At 40.1% G+C, this 20648-nt stretch overlaps 1 protein-coding gene across 3 annotated transcripts in view; it reads right to left on the reverse strand.

The window, feature by feature from the left end:
- Nucleotides 1-798: 798 nt before the first annotated feature.
- LOC111152679 (leucine rich repeat containing 28) overlaps nucleotides 799-20648 on the reverse strand; it is a 156273-nt gene continuing 136423 nt past the window's right edge. For all 3 annotated transcript variants that reach the window (XM_022511241.1, XM_022511238.1, XM_022511240.1), the window contains one exon: nucleotides 799-1385. In XM_022511241.1, the coding sequence (XP_022366949.1) occupies nucleotides 1313-1385 (73 nt within the window). In that variant the 3' untranslated portion in view covers nucleotides 799-1312. The remainder of the gene's footprint in view (nucleotides 1386-20648) is intronic.

Genomic DNA, 20648 nt, shown 5'->3' on the forward strand with positions numbered 1-20648 from the left:
AATCGCATCGCAGCAACCCGAAGAACATCTGGCAGGAAAGCCACACTCAAATGCTCTCCTTCCAAAGGAAGAGCAAGTATGCGGCTCTTCCATTAAGAGCACTTCTTCTCTCAGAGAATCATCTTGCAGACTTTCCATTTATGGGGTTTTTTTCCCCCCCAAAAGTCCAAGGCTGAATTTGCGCCTGCAATTTTTTCTGTATTTCCTCAGTGGTATCTGGACAATAGTGTGTTAGGTACATAAGAAATCTAGGGTCAAAATGAAGAGAATCTAATACACCAGGTATTTAAATAAGTGGGCACAGGTTGTACTTAGAATCACCTGGCAAAAACCCAGGAGCACGAGTAGCTGGGGCCCGTTTTTCATATATAACAACAATATTTCAAAGTTAATATAAATTTAATCATAAGCCCATCTAGCAAGAAGCACTGGAGGACATATTTTGACATGTTTTATCTCTCCCTTTCTCGTTAGCCAGAAAATGTTTAAATCTGGAAAGAAGATCAGATCTTTTAAAGCCTCAAATATTCCTCAAACTCATATAAAAAAAAAAATCATTTTGAAATAGCCTTTCAAGCCAGAGTGTATTTCATTTATCATCTGCATTTTTGCATTTAAAAAAGCACTCACAAAGTTCTCTTAATGTGCTGCAAAACTTATAAACCAGGTTGTAACTTTCTGGAGGGTGTATGCTAGGACCCTAGCAGGGCCTCCGCCGGAGTCTGACGTCACTGCCAACTCTGGCGCGCTCCCCCCACCCCACCCCACCCCACCCCACTCCCCGGCCCCCTCCCCGTGCCTGTTATTCAACAGGATGACGGCCATAGAGTTTGCAGAACATAGGTAAAAACATGGAGGATAATCTCTGGGAGGAAACAGTTCCCTGGGCACAAAAAGGAAAGGCAAAGAAAAAAAGTATCTTGAAGGTACATGTGTTCAAAAGTTCATTTCACTCCGTTATCAAATTAAAGTTCTTCAAGCAACAGGAACTTGGCTTTCAAGATCTGGGGAGGCACGTCACACTGAATAGTTTGCTTATGAGACACACTCATGTGAAAAGAAAAACACGGAAGACAAAGGGTCCTTAATTTGGGAGACGATATATTCCAACGTGGGGTGGGGGGGGTAGGGTGAAGGCATTTCAGCTCGGAAGCTCCATCACGACATTTCCAGAGAGTTCGGCAGCTCCCCGCCAGCATGGCACAGGACAGGATGTGAGGGCCTGTTCCGCCAGGCTGGACGCAAACAGGGTGCGATCTGCAGGCAGCCGCGGTGTCAGGCTGGCAAGGCTCCTGGGGCTCTCGGGTGTTTATCAGCTCAGTAGGTCAAAAGTCTGCAGACACTGGGTGGAGCAACAGTAAGCCACGAAGCTCACTGTTGTCCTCCTGGAAGGGGAAGAAAGGGAGAGAACACTGTGAGTTCAAGATTAAAGTCTCTGGATTCTTTCCATCGGGGGCTGTCTTTTCCTTTGTGAAAGTGAAGAATGGGGCCTGGCCAAAAAAGCCACCACGCAAATGTAAATTTCCTTTTAAAACTGAGCTCTGGAATCAGGTGAGGTATGCATGCACTCATTTTATTAGCGGTTTTCAAGTGACATAATATCCCCCGAGTTTAGCAGCTCAAGGGAAAAAATAAGCTTTTTCCACCGTTATGGTCTGAATCCTGCTTATTAGAACCAACAGTGCAATAATAGAATTTGAAATACAGTATTAAAAATCACGTCACAGGGGCGCCTGGGTGGCTCAGTGGGTTAAAGCCTCTGCCATTGGCTCAGGTCATGATCTCAGAGTCCTGGGATCGAGCCCCGCATCGGGCTCTCGGCTCAGCAGGGAGCCTGCTTCCCCCCCTCTCTCTGCCTGCCTCTCTGCCTACTTGTGATCTCTGTCTGTCAAATAAATAAATAAAATCTTAAAAATAAATAAATAAATAAAAAATAAAAATCAAGTCACAGAACACATCACCAATTTAGCTAGAACACTTAATATTATTGAAGAAATTTTGAAAAAAAAAAAAAAGGGATAAGGACTTTATCCTACACGTGTATTCACACAGGATTGTTTGAAGAGGTAATTTCAGAAACTCCGTAAGAAAATTGGAGGGGCTTCTTCCCGCAGAGCGGAGGAATCAGATCTCAGACTCCCATCTGGCACCTTTCCATACTGAGTCAGGAGCCCTCTGACCCACTCTGGACAGCTCCAGCTATGAGAGGCCTGGTTTTCCCACCAGCAGCGCTATCCTCTAGTGAGGAGAGAATAATTTACTGTTGTTTCTACAAGACCTGCTGTGCTGATTATCTTCTGTTTCCCCACCCCCTAATCCAGTCTTTGCTTTTCTCTGTTGCCCAAGAAGGTCGCCTCCACAGACCCTACCACCAAAGCTGCCTGATGGCTGGTTTTTGGACTGAATTAGGTAGGCAGAGGCACAGCAGGACAATGAAGGGCAGGGAGAGAGAAAAGTTGAATATTTCCTCTTTTTCAAGTCTAGTTACAAACATACAAACATACAAGAAAATTCACCTGCCTTAAGTACACAGTTGAATGAGATTTGAATACAATTATTTAACACCAAAATCAATATATGAAATATTTTTTATTCTCCAAAGCTTCTTGTCTTCCTTTGCAACCAACTGCCACCCCCCTCTTCAAACTGCTCCCCACCGAGTATCGGGCATCCACTGGTCATTTTGTTTCTCTGTAAGTTTTTATTTACTTTTCCCTGGGCTCTGACAGTCTTCCAAAAGAAGCTTTGCTACCATTTTCATCTTGATTGGTAAATGCCTTCAAGGCAAGAGCCAGACCTACCTCTGTGGATACTTTTGTCTTACATTTCTGGATCAGTCCTAGATTCCCTTACCAACTGGTTTCCAGCTAGGTTTGGCTGACCGGAGGATAAAGCTACCCTAGGTGGCCCTTCTTGTAGTCCAGTAACACTCCAACACTCAGCCAGGTAATGCCCACTCCGCCTCAGCTTTTGCTTCCTGCTTGCAAAGGGCCTCAAAAATCAGCCAGAGCTCAGGGCCTTCCAGGTCTTTTCTGAGCGAGTTTACGTCCCTATGCATGCATGTGGCCAGACTCCCAGAGATATGTGAGTGCTTCTTAAAGCCCCTACAGAAACCTTATTTCCCCAATTCCCCTTTTCAGCCTTATGGTTAGTCTACTGTTGGCCCCAACAGTTTTTCACTGCCTCAGGCAGCTGTGACATTAAGCAGTTGCCTCTAATTGGTTTGACAATTTTTGACAAACACCCCCAGGGAAGAGGCTTTTTGCTTTGGTGAGCTTTGACTGAAGTCAAAAAAAGATAGGCTGTCAGCAAACCACCAAATCAGGGCAATGACAGGGCTCTCTGGCCATGGACCTTTGAAGAAGCCCTAGCTCCCTTCCACCCCTTTTCAGTTGTTGTCAGAACGCTGGTTTTACCTGTCATTGGAGATTCTTGATTTTCAGGGTTAAGACTACAAGATGGGGCTAGGATACTTTATCACATCACAAAGATCTCTGTTGTGAGCTTCGGCCACTTTTCGTGTGTAAATGCACACCAGATTGCTGTAAGACTTTTGTTAATTTCCAGAGTACTGGAAAATTTGATTGTGACCATTTTTGCTGGTTTTTTCTTTGCTTTTGTGTTAAGATTGAGTATTTATACTCCACCTCTACCTCTCTGACTAGAGCTCCTACCGGGCAGCCCTTCTGTTGGCTCTGGTTCTTAGCAGCTTCCAGATCCCCCTTGTCCTTCAGGCCTAAAGGATAAGGATGGTAGAGCTTCCTACTGTTGTAAGTTTCCAGGGGTTTTATCATCCTTGTGGGTGCTCTGAATCCTGCCTCAACTTCTGCAAATAGTCTCTCTCCATTCATTTCTCTTCAAAATCCTCTTAATGTGTGCTTTCCAGCCAGTTTCCCAACTGATTTAGTAAGTGTTACAAGAAGGGGCCTAAGAAAACAGCCCATCCAGATGGAATTCTGGAATGGGGTTGACCAGTGCATGAACAGCCTTCTTACTAGGGAAAAATGGGACACTGCTAATATGCAGTGTGGTGTGGCATCACGAGCACTCAAAAGTATCACTCAAGGAGACTGCCAAGGCAGGCTAAGGCGCTGGGAGGTCAAGTGGCTGTGGCATCCTAGCGAGTTCAGAGATTGTGCATGAGATGGCTTCTTGTGATGGCTAAAGAGATGATCGCTCCCCACTCCCCATCTCCAGCCCCACCCCCAATTAAGCACGTGCCTTGAACTCTCAACTCAAGGCATAGGTGGGGAATCAACATTTCTGTTGGCTCTAAAGGAATTCTTATTCTGTGAAGCTACAGGAAGGACATATCTGAAGCCTGAACTTACAGGGTGCAGAACCCATGCCACCCGGGCAAGAGTACATTTATGCAGAGTCTCTTATACTAAGGTAAAGGTGTTTGCTGGGAAGGGGTAGGACTGTGAGACTTGAAATTGAAACCTCTGTTCAGACACAAAGCTGAGAACCTTGAACTTCTAATATCTCCAAACATTTCTTCACATCAGAAACAGCCTTTCTTACCCTCTGACACAACGAGTATTTCCTTGCCTAACAACATTTCACTGACTTCATCCTGGGGGGGAGGGGGTGGTCACCTTAAAAGGAAACGCCTAGTCTCTTCAGAACCCACCACCACCACCAGTCACTGTCTCTAGGGCCACAAAGGGTGTAAAATCCCAGCACGATCTAGAGAATTCATTGCAAGGCTGCTAATGGGGGAGAGAACATACACGAAGTTGCAGGATCTTGCCAAATTTTATTAGCAGGAGCCTGAGAAGCAAGCATGCAAATGGATTCTAAGTAAATTCGCCAGCAACACTAAATCTAAGGTTGGATCAGGCCAACGAGAGTGTTCACATATGCCTCAGGATTTAACGTGTTAGCCCGAGCACCTGTAATGGCTGACACAAGCCCTGAGTCAGTAAAGGCCTACAGTCAAGGGGGCAGCGATGCTGAAACTCCCACTGCACACTCTAGAGGGAAGAGATCAAAGCTTTAGAGAAATGGGGACTTTGAAGGGGGTTCAATGTGGTGCAACTTGCTCAGCCACCTCCTGAAGACCTTTGGGAGAGCCAGGAAGGCATTTCCTTCACCAAGACCCAAAAGTACACATCGATGAGGGGAAGCAGCGCACACACTTGACACTTAATAGGACACACGCCTACTAGAGGTGAGAGAGAAATCCTCCAAATTCTCTGAAAAGGCAGGGGTTTGCTGCATTGGTAAAGTTTCAGAAGAGTGACATTTATGAAGAAATAGATACACACTGTGGTCCCTTTGGATTTTCGGGGCAAAATGTATTTGGGTGGGGATTTTTGGTTCTGCTAAGATGGAGGAGTCCAGTCCTTTCAGGTCCTTCCTCTTATGTTAAAACACAATGAACCGGCCATAACACAACAAACAAGTGTAGGGAGGGTCTGAAGAATAGAAAAAAGGTGGACAGCTTAGAAACCTTGGGACCTGAGAGGCAACACAGCAGTGGCGAGTTCCCTAGGTTTTCTTATTACCTCTCCTTTAGCTAGATAGGATGCTTGTAGAAATCCAGAACCGCCAACAGGCACAGGGGAAAAAAAAAAACAATCTCCAAGAAAAGCCTGCTCCCTCTAGCCAAAGGACCAGGACAGAGAGATCGGTAGAGGCAAAGTAAGTAGTTGCTTCATGCTGGGTAAGGGGGAATACAGAGTGATAGCTCAAGGGTACAAGGTTTCTTACAGGGTGAGAAAAATAATTTACAATGGACTGCGGTGCTGGCTGCACATATCCATGAATATAGTGAAAACTGCTGAATTGTATACTTTAAGCAGGTGAATTGTATGATATGTGAATTATCTCATTAAAGTGGTTTTAAAAATAACAGCACTGGGAGGAGAAATAGACAAATCCACAATTAGAGTGCAAACTTCAATATCCCATTCTCAGCAACTGACAGAGCCAGTAGACAGAAAATCAGCAAATACAGCAAAGACAGAAAATCAGCAAAACCAAACAACTCAATTGAACCAAAGAATCTAACCGACGTATATAGAACACTCCGCCCAACAACAGCAGATTACACTCCCCCCGCCCATATGTCCATGGAACATTCACCAGGATAGACTCTATCCTTGACTCTAAAACATAATTCAACAAATTGGAAAGAACTAAAATTATACAGAGGACCCATGTAGTTTCATCCCTGATAAAGAGTGTAGCAATTGTCACTCCTGTTCATACAGGAACAAACAGAACAAATTGAAAATCAACAACTTTTCTTCCAGCCACCAGGGAATTGAGGGTGTAGGGCAAAGAACAACCTTGAAGTCTAGAGAGACCAGTGAATCTGCAGAGTCACAGCTGAGATCTGCTCACCTGGACAGAACACACTAGAACTGCTGGTGGCTGAGTGTAGGCTAGCCTGGGAATCATATAGTCTTGGAGCTGTAGTCTTAGCATTGTCCCACACATTCCTGGGTTTTACCTATAGAAACCCTATAGGCTGTCATGGTAAAAATTAAAAAAAAAAAAAAAAATCCCCCTGCAGCTCAGTCAGGGGGAGGAAAGAAGCGGTTATTGTGTAACATGCCCAGAGCATTCCAGAACAAAGGACAGCTCTCCAGAGGAAAAGAGTCTATCAGAGCCTTTTCCCAGCTGAAGAAGGGCACTGTTCTCACTCTAGCCCCCTCTAGTCTACCCACTTCACCTAAGGGGGGAAAGCAAGTTATAAGACACAAGAGAGGCTTGTGAAAGTCACAGCCCAGATATACAGGCCCACTAGGATATTGAGATATAATCATAAAACTTCAGAACACTTCTTTACCTCACACCTTAGCACTGGAGCAACTGGTTCCCAGCATAAGAACAGTGGATTACAGATAAAACAAGTGCAAGATGCTGACTCTCTAAGGAGGACTACACAGGGAAGCCCAAAGTCAAGTGAGGAGACTAAAACAAGGACATTGAAAGAATCTGCATTTGAAGCCTCTGGCACCTACACCTTCAGCAAATATAAGACAGTACAACTCCGAGCTTGGTTAACATAAAATTTTACACTAAATGGCTATTTACCTCAGTTCTTTTTACCCAATACAACATGTCTCACTTTCGACAAAAAATTACAGACATGACATAAGGCAAGAAAAAGCACATGTTGAATAGACAAAACTTCAGAACCAGAGCCAGATATGACACAGATGTTAATATTAACAGGGAATTCTGAAACGTAGAACAGAAAATCCATGATCTGGGGGACAGTTTCTAAAGGTACAACATTTGCATAATTATCATCCCAGAGGAGAAGGAGGAGAGAAACGAAAAGAAATTTAACTAGTGATGGTGAAGAACGTCACAAAATGTGTTACGGAGCCAGTAGTTTAACAGCACCAAACAGGATAAATATCAAAAACAAAACAAAATAACCCCCAAACAACACATAGGCATATAATAGTCAAACTAGAAAAAAAAAAAAAAAAAGAGAGAAAAAGGACATTTTCAAAAAATCAGAGGAGGAAAAAAAAAACCTTTATCTATGGAAGGACAGTATATGAACTACAGAGGCCTTATTGGAAACCATGCAAGCAAGAAAAGACTGGAGTAAAATAATTAGTGTGCTAAAAAAAAAAAAAAACTACCTTAGAATTCTATACCCAATAAAATTATCCTTACCTATGGAAGAACAAGCATATGAACTACAGTGGATTTATTTCAAGCAAACAAGAAAAGCATGGAGTAAAATATTTAGTATGCTCAAAGAAAAAAAAAATCACTAACTTAGAATCCTATACTCAGTAAAATTATCCTTCAAAAGAAAGGAGTATAAAGAGTTTTTCAGACAAACTGATAACTGAGGAAAATTCAATGCCAGATGGACTTGCCTTGCAAGAAAGGTTGGAAAGAGTTCTTTGGTGAGAAGGAAAAGAATATATGTCAGAACTCAGATCTAAAAAAACCAGGAAGCCTACTAGAGAAGGAATAAATAAAGGTAACATAAAATACTTTATTTTTCTAATTTCTAATTATCTAAAGTATAATTCACTTAAAGTAATAAGGGTAGCAACATATAGTATGAGTACCACAGACGGATAGTGACATGTACAACAGCAATTTCCTAAAGGATGGAGAGGAATGTGGAATATTCTGTTACAAGACACCTGTACTACACATTGAGGAATATAGTATCCTTTAAAGATGGGCTTTCGTGAAAAAAATGTATATTGCAAACTCTAAGGAAAGCACTATACATTTTTGAAAAAGGAGTAGAATTGGTATGCTAAGAGAGGAGAGAAAATGGAATCATGTAAAATGCTCAATTAAAACCAGAGTAGGCAGAAAATTGGGGGGTGGGGTGGAGAAAGGAAAAACATATAAAAAATAGAAAATAATTACAAACACAGTAGATATTAAACCAACTAAATCTTTAAATTTAGTTTAAATTTGAATTGTCTAACTATACCAATTAAAAGAAAATACATCAGTAGATGAAAAATGAGATCCAACTATATGCTGTGTACAAGAAACCCACATTAAACATATAGATGCGGACAGGTTAAGAGTAAAGGGAGGGGGAAGTATAAAGCACGTTAACACTAATGTTAAATAAAGCATGTTAACACTAATTAAAGAAAGATGGAATAGTTTTATAAATTTCAGATGAAGTGGACTTCAGGACAAGAAAAAGTATCAGACATAAGGAGGGGCATGACATCACAATACAGGTGTTAATTCTCCAAAAAGATATAACAATGTGAAATGTGTGTGAACCTAATAACAGAGCATCAAAACATTTGAGGCACAAAATGATAGAACTGTAAGAAGAAACAGACACAGTATTTGAGCTGGAGATTTCAACACCTCTCTTTAAGTAATTGATATATCTAGAAAGAAGAAAAAATAAGGGAAAATACAGTTGAACTCACCATCATTAATCAACTGGACCTGACATTTATAGATACTCTATCCAACAACAGAGAAATAACACATTCTTCTCAAGCTCATGTGTAATATTATTCAGCAAAATAGACCATACTCTAGGACATAAAATCACAGCATAAAAAATTTAAAGGAAGAGAAATCATACAAACGTTGTTCTCAGACCACTACTGGAATTGAATTTAGAAATCAATAATAGAAAGACAGGTGGAAAATCCCCAAATATTTGAAAATTAAATGATTAAATTCTAAAAAATACAGGGGTGAAAGAACAGGTTTCCAGAGAAACTAAAATGTTTTGAACTGAGGGGCACCTGGGCGGCTCAGTTAGTTAAGTGTCCAATTCTTAATTTCGGCTCAAGTCATGATCTCAGGGTCATGGGATTGAGTCCTGTGTAGTCTGCTTGAACTTCTATCTCTCCCTCTGCCCCTCTCCCAGCTTGTGCTCTCTCTCTCAAAAAATAAAATAATCTTTAGAAGAATATTTTGAATTGAGTGAAAATGAGATACAACTGATCAAAAAATTGTGGTATGCAGCAGAAGCAGTATTAAAGGGAAGCTTGCAGCAAATGAAACACATGTATCAGAAAAGAAGAAAGCTCTAAAATCAATAACCTAAGCTTCCATCAGGAAGTCAGAGAATGAAAAACAATTTATGCAGAAAGTCTAAAGTAAGTAAAAATCATAGAGCATATTCTCTGTCCATAATGGAATCAAATTAGAAATCCGTAACAGAAAGACCACAGGAAAATCTCCAAATGTAGAAATAAAATAACACAGTTCTTTGACCTCCTCTGACTCTTGGGTCAAATGACTACTTTCCCATGGATTAAAGAGGCAGTCTTAAAGGATATAAAAACTTACATGAACTGGATGAAAATGAAAATACAACATATCAAAAATTTTAAGACATAGTAAAACAGTGCTGAGAGAGAAATTTAGAGTGCTTAAATGCTTGTTAAAAAGGAAAGGTCTCAAATCAATAATCTGAGCTTCTACTCTAACCCCCCACCCCCCTCCCCAAAAGGCAAAGTAAACTCGAAGCAAGCAGACGGAAGAAATAATAAAGAAATCAATGAAATTGAAAATTTTACTAGGACTAAAAAGATCAATAAAATCGATACATCTTCAGCAAGACTGACAAAGATAAACAGAGGGAAAGAAATGAAGCAAGTGATGTCACGACAGATCTTGAATCCTTTAAAAAGAAAAGAATATTATGAACAACTTCATAATCATAAATTTGTGAACTGAGAATAGATGAATACCTTGAAAACTACAAACTACCAACCAACACTCAATCAAGATGAAATATCCAGCCTGAACAGTCTTATAACTGTTAAAGAAACTGATTATGTAATTAAAAAAGAAATTTTCAGGCTCAGATGATTTCACTGGAGCATTCTATCAAACATTTAAAGAAGAGCTAAGAGGAATTTTTACACAATCTCTTGCAGAAAAATAGAAGAGGAGGAACACTTCCCAATTCATTTTATGAGGACAGTCTTACTCTGACTCTGAAGCCAAAGAGTACAAATCTAGAAAACTACAGACCAGATCTCTCAAGAACATGGATACAAAAATCCTCAAAAAGTAATCCTCAACTAAATTAATATAGAAACGTAGAAAAAGAACAATACACCATGATCAAATGGGAGTTATTCTGGGTACGTAGGGCTGGTTTAATATTTGAAAATCAATTTCATCCACCATTTCAAAAGGTGAATGAAAAAAAAAATCGTATGGTATCAGTGGACTCAGGAAAAACATTTGACAAAATACAACATCCATTCACGATAAAAAGTCTCAGCAAACTAGGAACAGAGGGGACTCTTCCACAATTTGATAATTAGAATCTTAAAAAAAACCCAAAAACCAAAAACCAAAAAACCTTACTGCTAACATAACACTTTAAAGTAATATTTACTATCACCACTGTAAGCAACAAAACTTGAAGTTTTAACCAGTGCACTAAGGCAAGAAAAAGAAACAAAAGGCATTCAGCGTGGAAGGGGGAGAAGTAAAACTATTTCTACTTTCAGACAGCATGATATGATTGTCTACATAGAAAATACAAGGGATCCATAAAATATACTCCTAGACTCTTAAGCAAGTTCAGCAAGGTTGCAAGCACATTAGATCAAAACACAAAAATAAATCACATTTCCACACACTAATAATGAACACACAGAAATTGGAATTTAAAAATATCATAATATATAGTCACAAAGAAAGGGAAATATTTGGGTGTAAATTAAACAAAATAAGGATCTGAATGCTGAAAATTATTAAATACTGACAGAAGAAATAAAAGAGCACCTAAATACATGGAGAATCATGGTATTCATACACTGGCAGAATCAACATAGCAAAGACGTTAATTCTCTCCAAGTTGATCTATAGATCAAATGCAGTTCTTTTCAAAATCCACCACAAGGGTCTTTTATTCTGAGACAAAGTTAAGCTTATTCTAAAATGTATATGGAAATGCAGAGGACCGAGAATAGTTAATACAATCTGGAAAGAGAAGACTAAAGTAGAAATATCACTTTATCTGATATTAAGACTTAATATATATATTAACTATAGAATCAACACAGTTTGGTGCTGAGAGACAGACAGATCAATGGAATGGAATGTGGAGCATCCTTTTAACCTTGGGGTAAGTAAAGATTAGTTAGGACACGAAAAGCACTAAATATAAAATTAAAGTGGAAAAATCTGACTCGACCAAAATTAAAACATTCTGCTTTGCAAATTACACTCCTAAGAAAATGAAGAGGAAAGTATCACTTTTGAGATTTTCTCAATTCAGGAAACTACATAAATGTTAAGTCACTAAATACTTTGTATTACCTTAATTAAAAAAAAACTTAAAGTTGGTTAGAACCCTATTTCAGATAATTTGCTACACCAGAATGTACATATTTGTATACATCACAACTGAAATGAAACTCAGACATAAGGTGATCTTAAATGGTAAGTGGATTTTTGAGGATCAGCTAATCAAACTTAACTCTCCTTGTTGTTTTTTTTTTTTAAATCATTATGTTATGTGAAAATCATTCATAGAAGCAATACATTTCTGGGGCACCTGGGTGTCTCAGTGAGTTAAGCCTCTGCATTTGGCTCAGGTCATGATCTCAGGGTCCTGGGATCGAGTCCCGCATCGGGCTCTCCGCTCAGCAGGGAGCCTGCTTCCTCCTCTCTCTCTGCCTGCCTCTCTGCCTACTTGTGATCTCTGTCAAATAAATGAAATCTTTAAAAAAAGAAGAAGAAGAAGAAGAAGAAGAAGAAGAAGAAGAAGAAGAAGAAGAAGCAACACATTTCATGCCACTGAGTTTTTAAAAATGAAGGTTTTAAGTAAAAGAATTCAACTCCATAAAGATTTTTTTTTTTAACTTACTGAAACGTCATGCCCATTGGCATCATTAACGTCTTATGACGTTTAAGGGAGTAGGGGTGGGTAAAGCAGAGGTGTCATATTTGTGCTACAAAAAAATCCCAACTCTGTGTACTTACTTACTTTTGGGGAGTGATCTAACAACACATTGTATCTGCTTGTTGCATTAATGATCTAAGTTGTTACAAGTACACCAAATCTACCTCCTAAAGAATGGATTTGGGCTAGTTTGATCCTTTAAGATTCCAGAAATGTGGCTCCAGAGACAGGATAGTTTTAGGGAGAAATTCTGAGCTAAGCAATAAACTCTATAGTTAGGAGAAAGATACTAGTAAATCCTACAAAGAACATCAGACATGACATTTGTTGCTTTAGAATCTCTGAACTTATTTATAGGCGAGGCAGGAAAAAGCGCATTTCAGCTTAGTTTTAAAATACAGAAATACCACTATTTTTTAAAAAAAAAATCACAATGTGGTTGGCACATACTGGAGCCCAAAATATCATAAGAAATATGGTATTTTCTTTGCAAACGTGCTTCCTGATTAGAAACAAAAAGCATAGCTTTGACTCATACAGAAATTCAAGCCAGAAGAAAAATAATATTTATTAGACAGAATTTATCAGATGACATCGCAAGCCTGTGCACATATTAACTTAAGGGAGAATCATCTCATGACATATTTACGTTTGTGACATTTATGTTAGCGGTGACTGTCTCTCAGGGGAGATCCTGTGTGCAGTACATTGGCTTCTGCACTTGATGGGTCCATGCCCTAGAACGTTAGGGGTGATCTATGCATGGGGAAAGAAGTATCAGCTGGTTTGGTCACAGCTGAATCTCCCGTACCTAGTACCGAATTTGGCACATAACACATGATCAATACGTAATTGTTGAGTGATACAAGGAGGAAAAAACAGTTAAGAACAATTCACTTCTTTGTTGAAGAGTATTTTGCCTGTGCAAAGTGTCATTAGTCACCTTAAGGGGGTGCGGATGACAAGCCAGGAGACTGTGGACTCTGAGAAACAAACTGAGGGTTTTGGAGGGGAGGGGGGTGCGGGTTGGGTGAGCCTGGTGGTGGGTATTAAGGAGGGCAGGTACTGTACAGAGCACGGGGTGTGGTGCATAAATGATGAATTTTGGAAGAGTGGAAAAAAAAATAAAATTAAATACAATTAAAAGAAAAAAAGAGGGTGCCAATTCTGCTGAAAGAAACACAAAAATTCCAAACACAAGTAAGCAAATAATGCCAGTATTAACTGATGTTAATTGTTTCACAGAAGAAAGTACTAGCCATAAAAAGCAAAGGTAAGGAAATGAGAAACATCTCCTACTAAGTGATCTGACCATATAAGAATCCGAAGAGATTATTTACAGATAAACTAGAGTACGTCGGAGAATGGAGTGCTAAGTTGTTTCGAAAGACAGAGGGAAGCCACAAGACAAAGAGCTCTACGTGCCTCTCACAAACAGGTCTCTATCCCACGCCAGTCACCGAGACAGCTGGCTCTTTCGTGTCATCACTCTGGCCTCAAAGACCAAGGGGAATTCCCGAAGAAAACCAAACTCCAACTCTGAGCTTGAAAGCAGTGGACAGCAGCCAATGGTGTGGTTACCTACCTACCTGCTTACGGGTGAGGTCTGCTGCGGATCTGCTGACAGATGGGACAAGTTAGTAAACACGTGGGTGAGTTATTCTGAGCAATTTGGAAGTAACTCCAATGGCACTTTTAAAACAGGAATAGAAAAAACAAAATTCCAAAATTCACATGGAACCAACAAAAATAGCCAAAAATAGTCTTGAGAAAGAACAGGACTGGAGGCATCTTACTTCCTGACTTCAAAATATTTTACAAAGCTTCAGTAATCAGAACAGTATGGTACTGGCATAAAGACAGATACACAGACAAATGGAAGAGGACAGAAAGCCTAGAAATAGACCCACACATACGCTGTCAACGGACCTTCCACAAGGAAGCCAAGAACACACAATGGGAAAAGGACAGTCTCTTCGTCAAATGGCGCTGGGAAGCTGGACACCCACAGGCAAAAGAATGAAATTGGACCTTCGTCCTGCACTGTGCATAAGAAGATCAACTCAAAATGGATCAAAGACATACGCAAGACCTGAGACTATAAAACTCCTAGAAGAAATGTGGTATAAATAAGGGGAAATCTTGACATTGGACTTGGTAATGATTTCTTGGATATGACACCAAAAGCACAACAACACAAGTAAAAATAGGCGAGTGGGACTCTATCACTCTAAAAACTTCTGCACCCTAAAAAGCACACCTGGGTGGTTCAGTCGGTTAAGAGACTGCCTTCAGCTCAGGTCATGATCCTGGGGATTATGGGATTGAGCCCCACATGGGGCTCCTTGCTCACCGGCGAGCCTGCTTCTCCCTCTGCCTGCTGCTCCCGTTTGTGCTCGTTCTCTCTCTCTCTCTCTGACAAATAAATAAATAAAATCTTAAAAAAAATAAAATAGAAAAAAGCTTCTGCACAGCAAAGGTCACAATCAACAAAAGGAAAAAGCAAATTACAAAATACGGAAAAATATTTGAGAACCCCATATTTGATAACAGGTTAATATCTAAAATATAAGGAACTTCTATAACTCAGTAGCAAAAAACAAATAATCTGATTTAATCCTGGGCAGAGGACTTACATGGACATTTCTCCAAAGGCAAATGGCCAACAAGTGTATGAAAAGGTGTTCAACATCACTAATCACCAGGGACATACAAATCCAAACCACAATGAGATCTCACCTCATACCTGTGAGGATGGCTATTACAAAAACCACCACCACCAACAACAACAAAAAACAACCAAAACACCAAACAAACAAAAAATAACAAGTGTTGGAATAGATGTAGAGAAACTGGAATCACTGTATACTCTTGGTGGGAGTGTAATACGGTGCAGCTGCTATGGAAAAGTGTACGGCAGTTCCTTAAAAAATTAAAATAGAACTATCCTATAATCCAGAGATCCCACTTCTGAGTACATAACCAAAAGAACTGAGATCAGAGTCTCCAAGAAATACCTGTACTCCCATGTTCATTATGGCATTATTCACTGAAATACCCAAGGTATGAAAACAAATTAAGTGTCCACTGATGGGTAAATGGATGAAGACAATATGGTATAAATGTACAAAGGAATATTATTTAGACTTAAAAAAAAGAAGGATGTCCTTCCCTGGGCAACAACATGGACAGACCTGCAGGACATTAAGCTAAGTGACATAAGCCAGCCACAAAAGGACAGGATTTCACTTATATGAGGTCTCTAAAAAAGTAAAACTCTTAGAAGCAGAGAGTGGAATGGTGGTTGCCAAGGGCTGGGGAGCGGGCAGAGATGGGAGCTGTTCAGTTTCAGTTACACAAACCGAACAAGTTCTAGAATCCTGCTGTGGAATGTAGTCCCGATCGTTAAATAATACTGTACTGCACACTTGAAAATTTGTTATCCGGAACATCTCATGTTTAAATGTTCTTACCACAATTTAAAAAACACAAGGAAATAGAGTGCCAATGATCTGATTTGACGGATCCTTAGCTAAGAGCTCAACTTAGATTCTACTTTAGCCTAAAATATTACCATTGGTCTTTCCTAGTGGGAGTGCTTCCATTTGAAATAGGTTCCTTTTGCAGAATTGTATTTTCTATGACAATGTATGAATTAAATAGATACACTTTGTCTCCTTTCTCCCCCCCCCCCCAATAAAAATAAAAAAGAAACCACGGGTCTTACTCATGTTTTAATAATTAAACATATTTTTAATTTCTAAAGCAATAATAGTTTGTTGTAAAAATTTGAATCTACTCAAATGAAACCACTGTTACGTTGAAAGCAGTTGTTACTATATATAGTGTATATTCATTCATACCCATATTTGACAAACACTGAGTTACAGTATGCAACCTGTTTAAAAACTTTTTTTTCCTGTTTTTTGTTTTGTTTTGTTTTGTTTTAAGAGAGGGAGAGAGAGAATCTTAAGCTTGCTCCATGCCCCGTGGGAGACTGATGTGGGGCTTAATCATACAACCCTGAGATCATAACTTGAGCCAAAATCAAGAGTCAGACGCTTAACTAAGCCACCCAGGAGCCCCTAAAAATATTTTTAACTAAACTGAAAAATTTTTGCTAGAGAACCTTTTCTTTTTTAATCCATATAAAGTTTTAAGCAAAGGATTAAGTAAAATCCCTCTCTCTATATATATTTTTCAAATAGTTGGTTTGGTGCATTTGTAAAATATATCCTCTCTGGCAATATTCAAGTGACTCTATAGTATATGGAATTGAAAATTAAAGTCCCTCCCGACTACCCTATAACCCCCACATGCCTCCCTCCCAAAACAACCAGAGTAAAGAGTTAGATACATATATTCCGCTGGACCTCTCAGTGCACGTGTGCACGTGCACATACACACACACACAAATATTTCAAAAGTATCTTGTTCAGATTATTAGAACATATCTTCCTTTTGTATTTGAGTACTGCTTCAGCATTTCTTCATGCTATATGGTGATTCTATTAGTAACTAACCGCAGTGTAGCGTCGGAAACACAGATATGAAGCAAGACTGCTAGGGTTCAAATTCCAGCTCTGCTATGAAACCTTGGCCTAGGTTCTGATATTCCTGCACCTCAGTCTCACCTCTCCCCACCCGCTGTAAATGGAGATGATGTTAGTTTGAACCACATGTAAGTGCCAAGGTACATGATTGCTATGATTCAATCTTGTTTTTAAATTTTTAAATTTTATTTTTAATCTTTTTTTTCCTGATTCTGTCTAATAACAGACCTATCCTCTAGAGAAGTAACTGAGCTCAGCTTCCAAGCTGGATCTCCTGACCCCTAAGGCCAGGAAGTTCTTCCCACTCCAGCCTATGGCCTCACGGCACAAAAACAGAGATGTTACAGCACCAATACCTAAGTGTCCACTTCAGTATCTGTTACAGCTAAACCTTCCCCCAATAATGTGGGAAGAACCACTGGGATTCTGGGCCATTTGTAGCTCCTGTCCCAAAACATTCTGGTGATTTAAATGAAATCCTTGGAAGGTCTACGACGATTAATTTTAGTTGTCAACTTGACTAGGCCACGGTGCTCAGCTGTTTGGTCAAACACCAATCTAGATGCTGCTGTGCAAATATTTTTAAGATGTGATTAACATTTAAATCAGTAGACTTTGAATAAAGCAGATTCCACTCCATGATTTGGGTGGGCCTCATCTAATCAGTTGATGACCTGAAGGACAAAGCAAAAAGGTAGAAAGACTTTTCTTTAAGACAGTGACCTGCTTGGGGCGCCTGGGTGACTCAGTGGGTTAAGCCTCTGCCTTCAGCTCAGGTCGTGATCTCAGGGTCCTGGGATCGAGCCCCACATCGGGCTTTCTGCTCAGCAAGGAGCCTGCTCTCTCTCTCTCTGCCTGCCTCTCTGCCTACTTGTGATCTCTGTCAAATAAATAAAATCTTAAAAAAAAAAAAAAAAAAAGACAGTGACCTGCTTGAGTTTCAAGCCTATGCCCTGAAGAATTCAGACTCAAGACCACAACATCAACTGTTGAATTTCCAGCCTGCCAGTCTGCCCTACAGTTTTGGATTTGCCAGCCCCCACCACTGTGAGAGTCAATTCCTTAAAATCAATTAATCTCTCTATATACAGATACAGATAGAGATTCCATTTTTCTGGACAACCCTTAACTAATACAGATATAGCTACTGGGAAGTGAGAAGCTGCTGTAACAAATATTTAAAAATCTAGAAGTGGCTCTGAAATTGGGTGACGAGTAGAAGGTGGAAGAATTCCGAGCTGCATGGTAGACAGAGCCTACACTGCCTTGAAGAAACTGCTGGTAGAAATGCAGACATTAAAGAGTATCTGGTGAGGCTCACAAAGGACAGAGGGGGGCTGTAGACAGAGATTCTACTGTCTTAGAGAATACATACATTGTCCTCACCAGAATGCTGAGTTGAAGGTGTATTTGCTGAGGTCTTGGGCAAAAAGGAGGGATGTGTTATTAGAAACTGGAAGAAAGGTGAGGGGATTATAAAGCACACAGGACTTGACGGAACTGTGTTCTGCTGGATGGAAAGCAGAACTTGTGAGCAACGATCCCGGATGTTTAGCCGAAGAGATTTCTAAGCAAAGGGTTGAAGGCATGGCCTGGTTTCTCCTTGCTGCTCACAGTAAATGGTAGAGGAGGGAGCTAAGTCGAGGGAACTGTTAGGCAAAAAGGAACCAGAATTTGAAGATCTGGAACATTCTCAGGCTATCCATATTATAAATAATGAGAAAGCTTGCTCTGGAGAGAACACCAAGGGACAACTGTTCATACAGTCAACCATTTCAGTGGAAATGCTGACAGCCTGGACTGAAGGGGAGAGAGATGGGGACAGAATGAAAAAGGCTGTCAGGCTTCCGGCATTCTCCTAGCAGGAAAGGAGCAAGAGAGCTATCAGGGAAAGGGAAGAAGGACCCTGGGGATGGGGCAACTTTCTTGGTTTTAGAAGACAGGCGCCCCCTCCCCCCCCGCCAAGACCGAGGGGGGTGCACCACTGGTGGGCCCAAAGGATAGAGCATTGGGCCAAAGAATGTTATTCTTTAGCATTAAAATCTAACAGAATTTGCCCTTCTAAGTTTTGGACTTGTTTGGGACTCATCACCTCTCTTTCCTTACCGATGTTCTCCCTTTTGCAATGGGAATGTCTATCCTACGCTTGTCCAAACATTACATATTGGAGCAGATAACTTGGTTCATAACTGGGGATGAACTATACCCAAGTTTTACCCATACCTGATTTAGATATTTAAGATGAGATTTTTTAACTTAAACGAGTTGATGTTGGAATGTGTTAGGATTTGGGGGTGTTGGGATGGGATGTATTTATTTTGCATGCGAGAAGGACATGAACTTTCGGACCAGAATGTTACGGGTTCAACTGTATCCTCCCAAATTCTTATGTTGAAGCCCTAATCTCCAATGCGATGTTATCTGGAGTACTGGATGATATTTGGCTTTCTGAAGATAATTAGGTTTAGATGAGGTCATGAGGATAGGGCCCTCATAAAAAGAAGAGACAACAGAGAGCTTGTGCCCGTGTGCTCACACTCTCTGCCACATGAGGCAGCAAAAAAGCGCCATCTGCAAACCAAGAAGAAAGCTCTCTCCATGTGCACCCTGACTCCAGACTTCCAGCCTCAGAACTGCCAAGAATGAACTTCTGTTGGTTAAGCCACCGAGGTATGGTATTTTGTTATGGTAGCCTGAGCAGAGTAACACGGTGACATCATCTGGGATCAGGATCATTGCAGGTGTAATTAGTTAAGTGAGGAGGAGTCAGTAAGGGCCCAGCCTACTGGTGACCTCAGCAAGGAGGGAGGTGTAGATACAGACACATACGCAGAGAGAGGATGATGTGAAGACACAGGGAGAAGACAGCCATCTCCAAGCCAAGGAGAGAGGCCTGGAACAGACCCTTCCCTCAACAGCCCTCAGAAGGGACTGGCCCTGCCAACATGCTGATTTTAGACGTCTCGCCTCCACAACTGTGCGGCAATAGATATCCTCTTATTTAAGTCGTCCAGTTTTGTGGCATTTTGTTGTAGCACTCCTAGCCAACGAATACGCACCTCTGAAAAGCTTGACTAACCTGATTTCCTAATGAGAAATATAGAACTTGTGTAAATAATCATGATTGTGTGGGGGAAAGCCAGACACGTTGTTATAATAATAAATAATGTTCTATGTTGATGTTCTCCATTTTAATAAATGAACATAAGCTTGAACACTTGCTATGCTTATAAGGATTCAAAGTCACGAATATACTAGTCGCTCTTCTCTGTTATGGATATTTGAAGGTTTGGGTGTCTATTGTTTAGGCAAAATACTATAATTTCTTTTTCTGAATTCTGTATTAAAAATTTAGGTTGAAACTAACACTTGTGTGGGACTTGGTATTTTAGAAGAATATCCAATATGTTCTTTTAAAATAATGCCAGATGTCTACATTAATTTCGATATTGGCTGATACAATGCATTATTTTATGACAAGCAATGCGAACTAAACTGAACATATTATAAAACGTAAAAATATTATTATCAAGACCTTTTAGAGTTTATGATATCAAAAATATTGATTTTATTTTCAGCAGAAAGCTACTGAATTCAAGTATTTGGTTTTCAGTTACAAAAGAAGGTACTTTAAAGACTATGATAGAAACTGATGTCAATGCTTTTAATACAATCTCCATAGCAACATGGGAAGGAACAAAGTCTGGTGGACCAAATGAAAGCCACAGACTCTCAATTTCAACCCT

This window comes from Enhydra lutris, unplaced genomic scaffold, assembly GCF_002288905.1.
Source record: "Enhydra lutris kenyoni isolate GAN:26980312 unplaced genomic scaffold, ASM228890v2 scaffoldscaffold29, whole genome shotgun sequence".
Taxonomy (NCBI): Eukaryota; Metazoa; Chordata; class Mammalia; order Carnivora; family Mustelidae; genus Enhydra; species Enhydra lutris.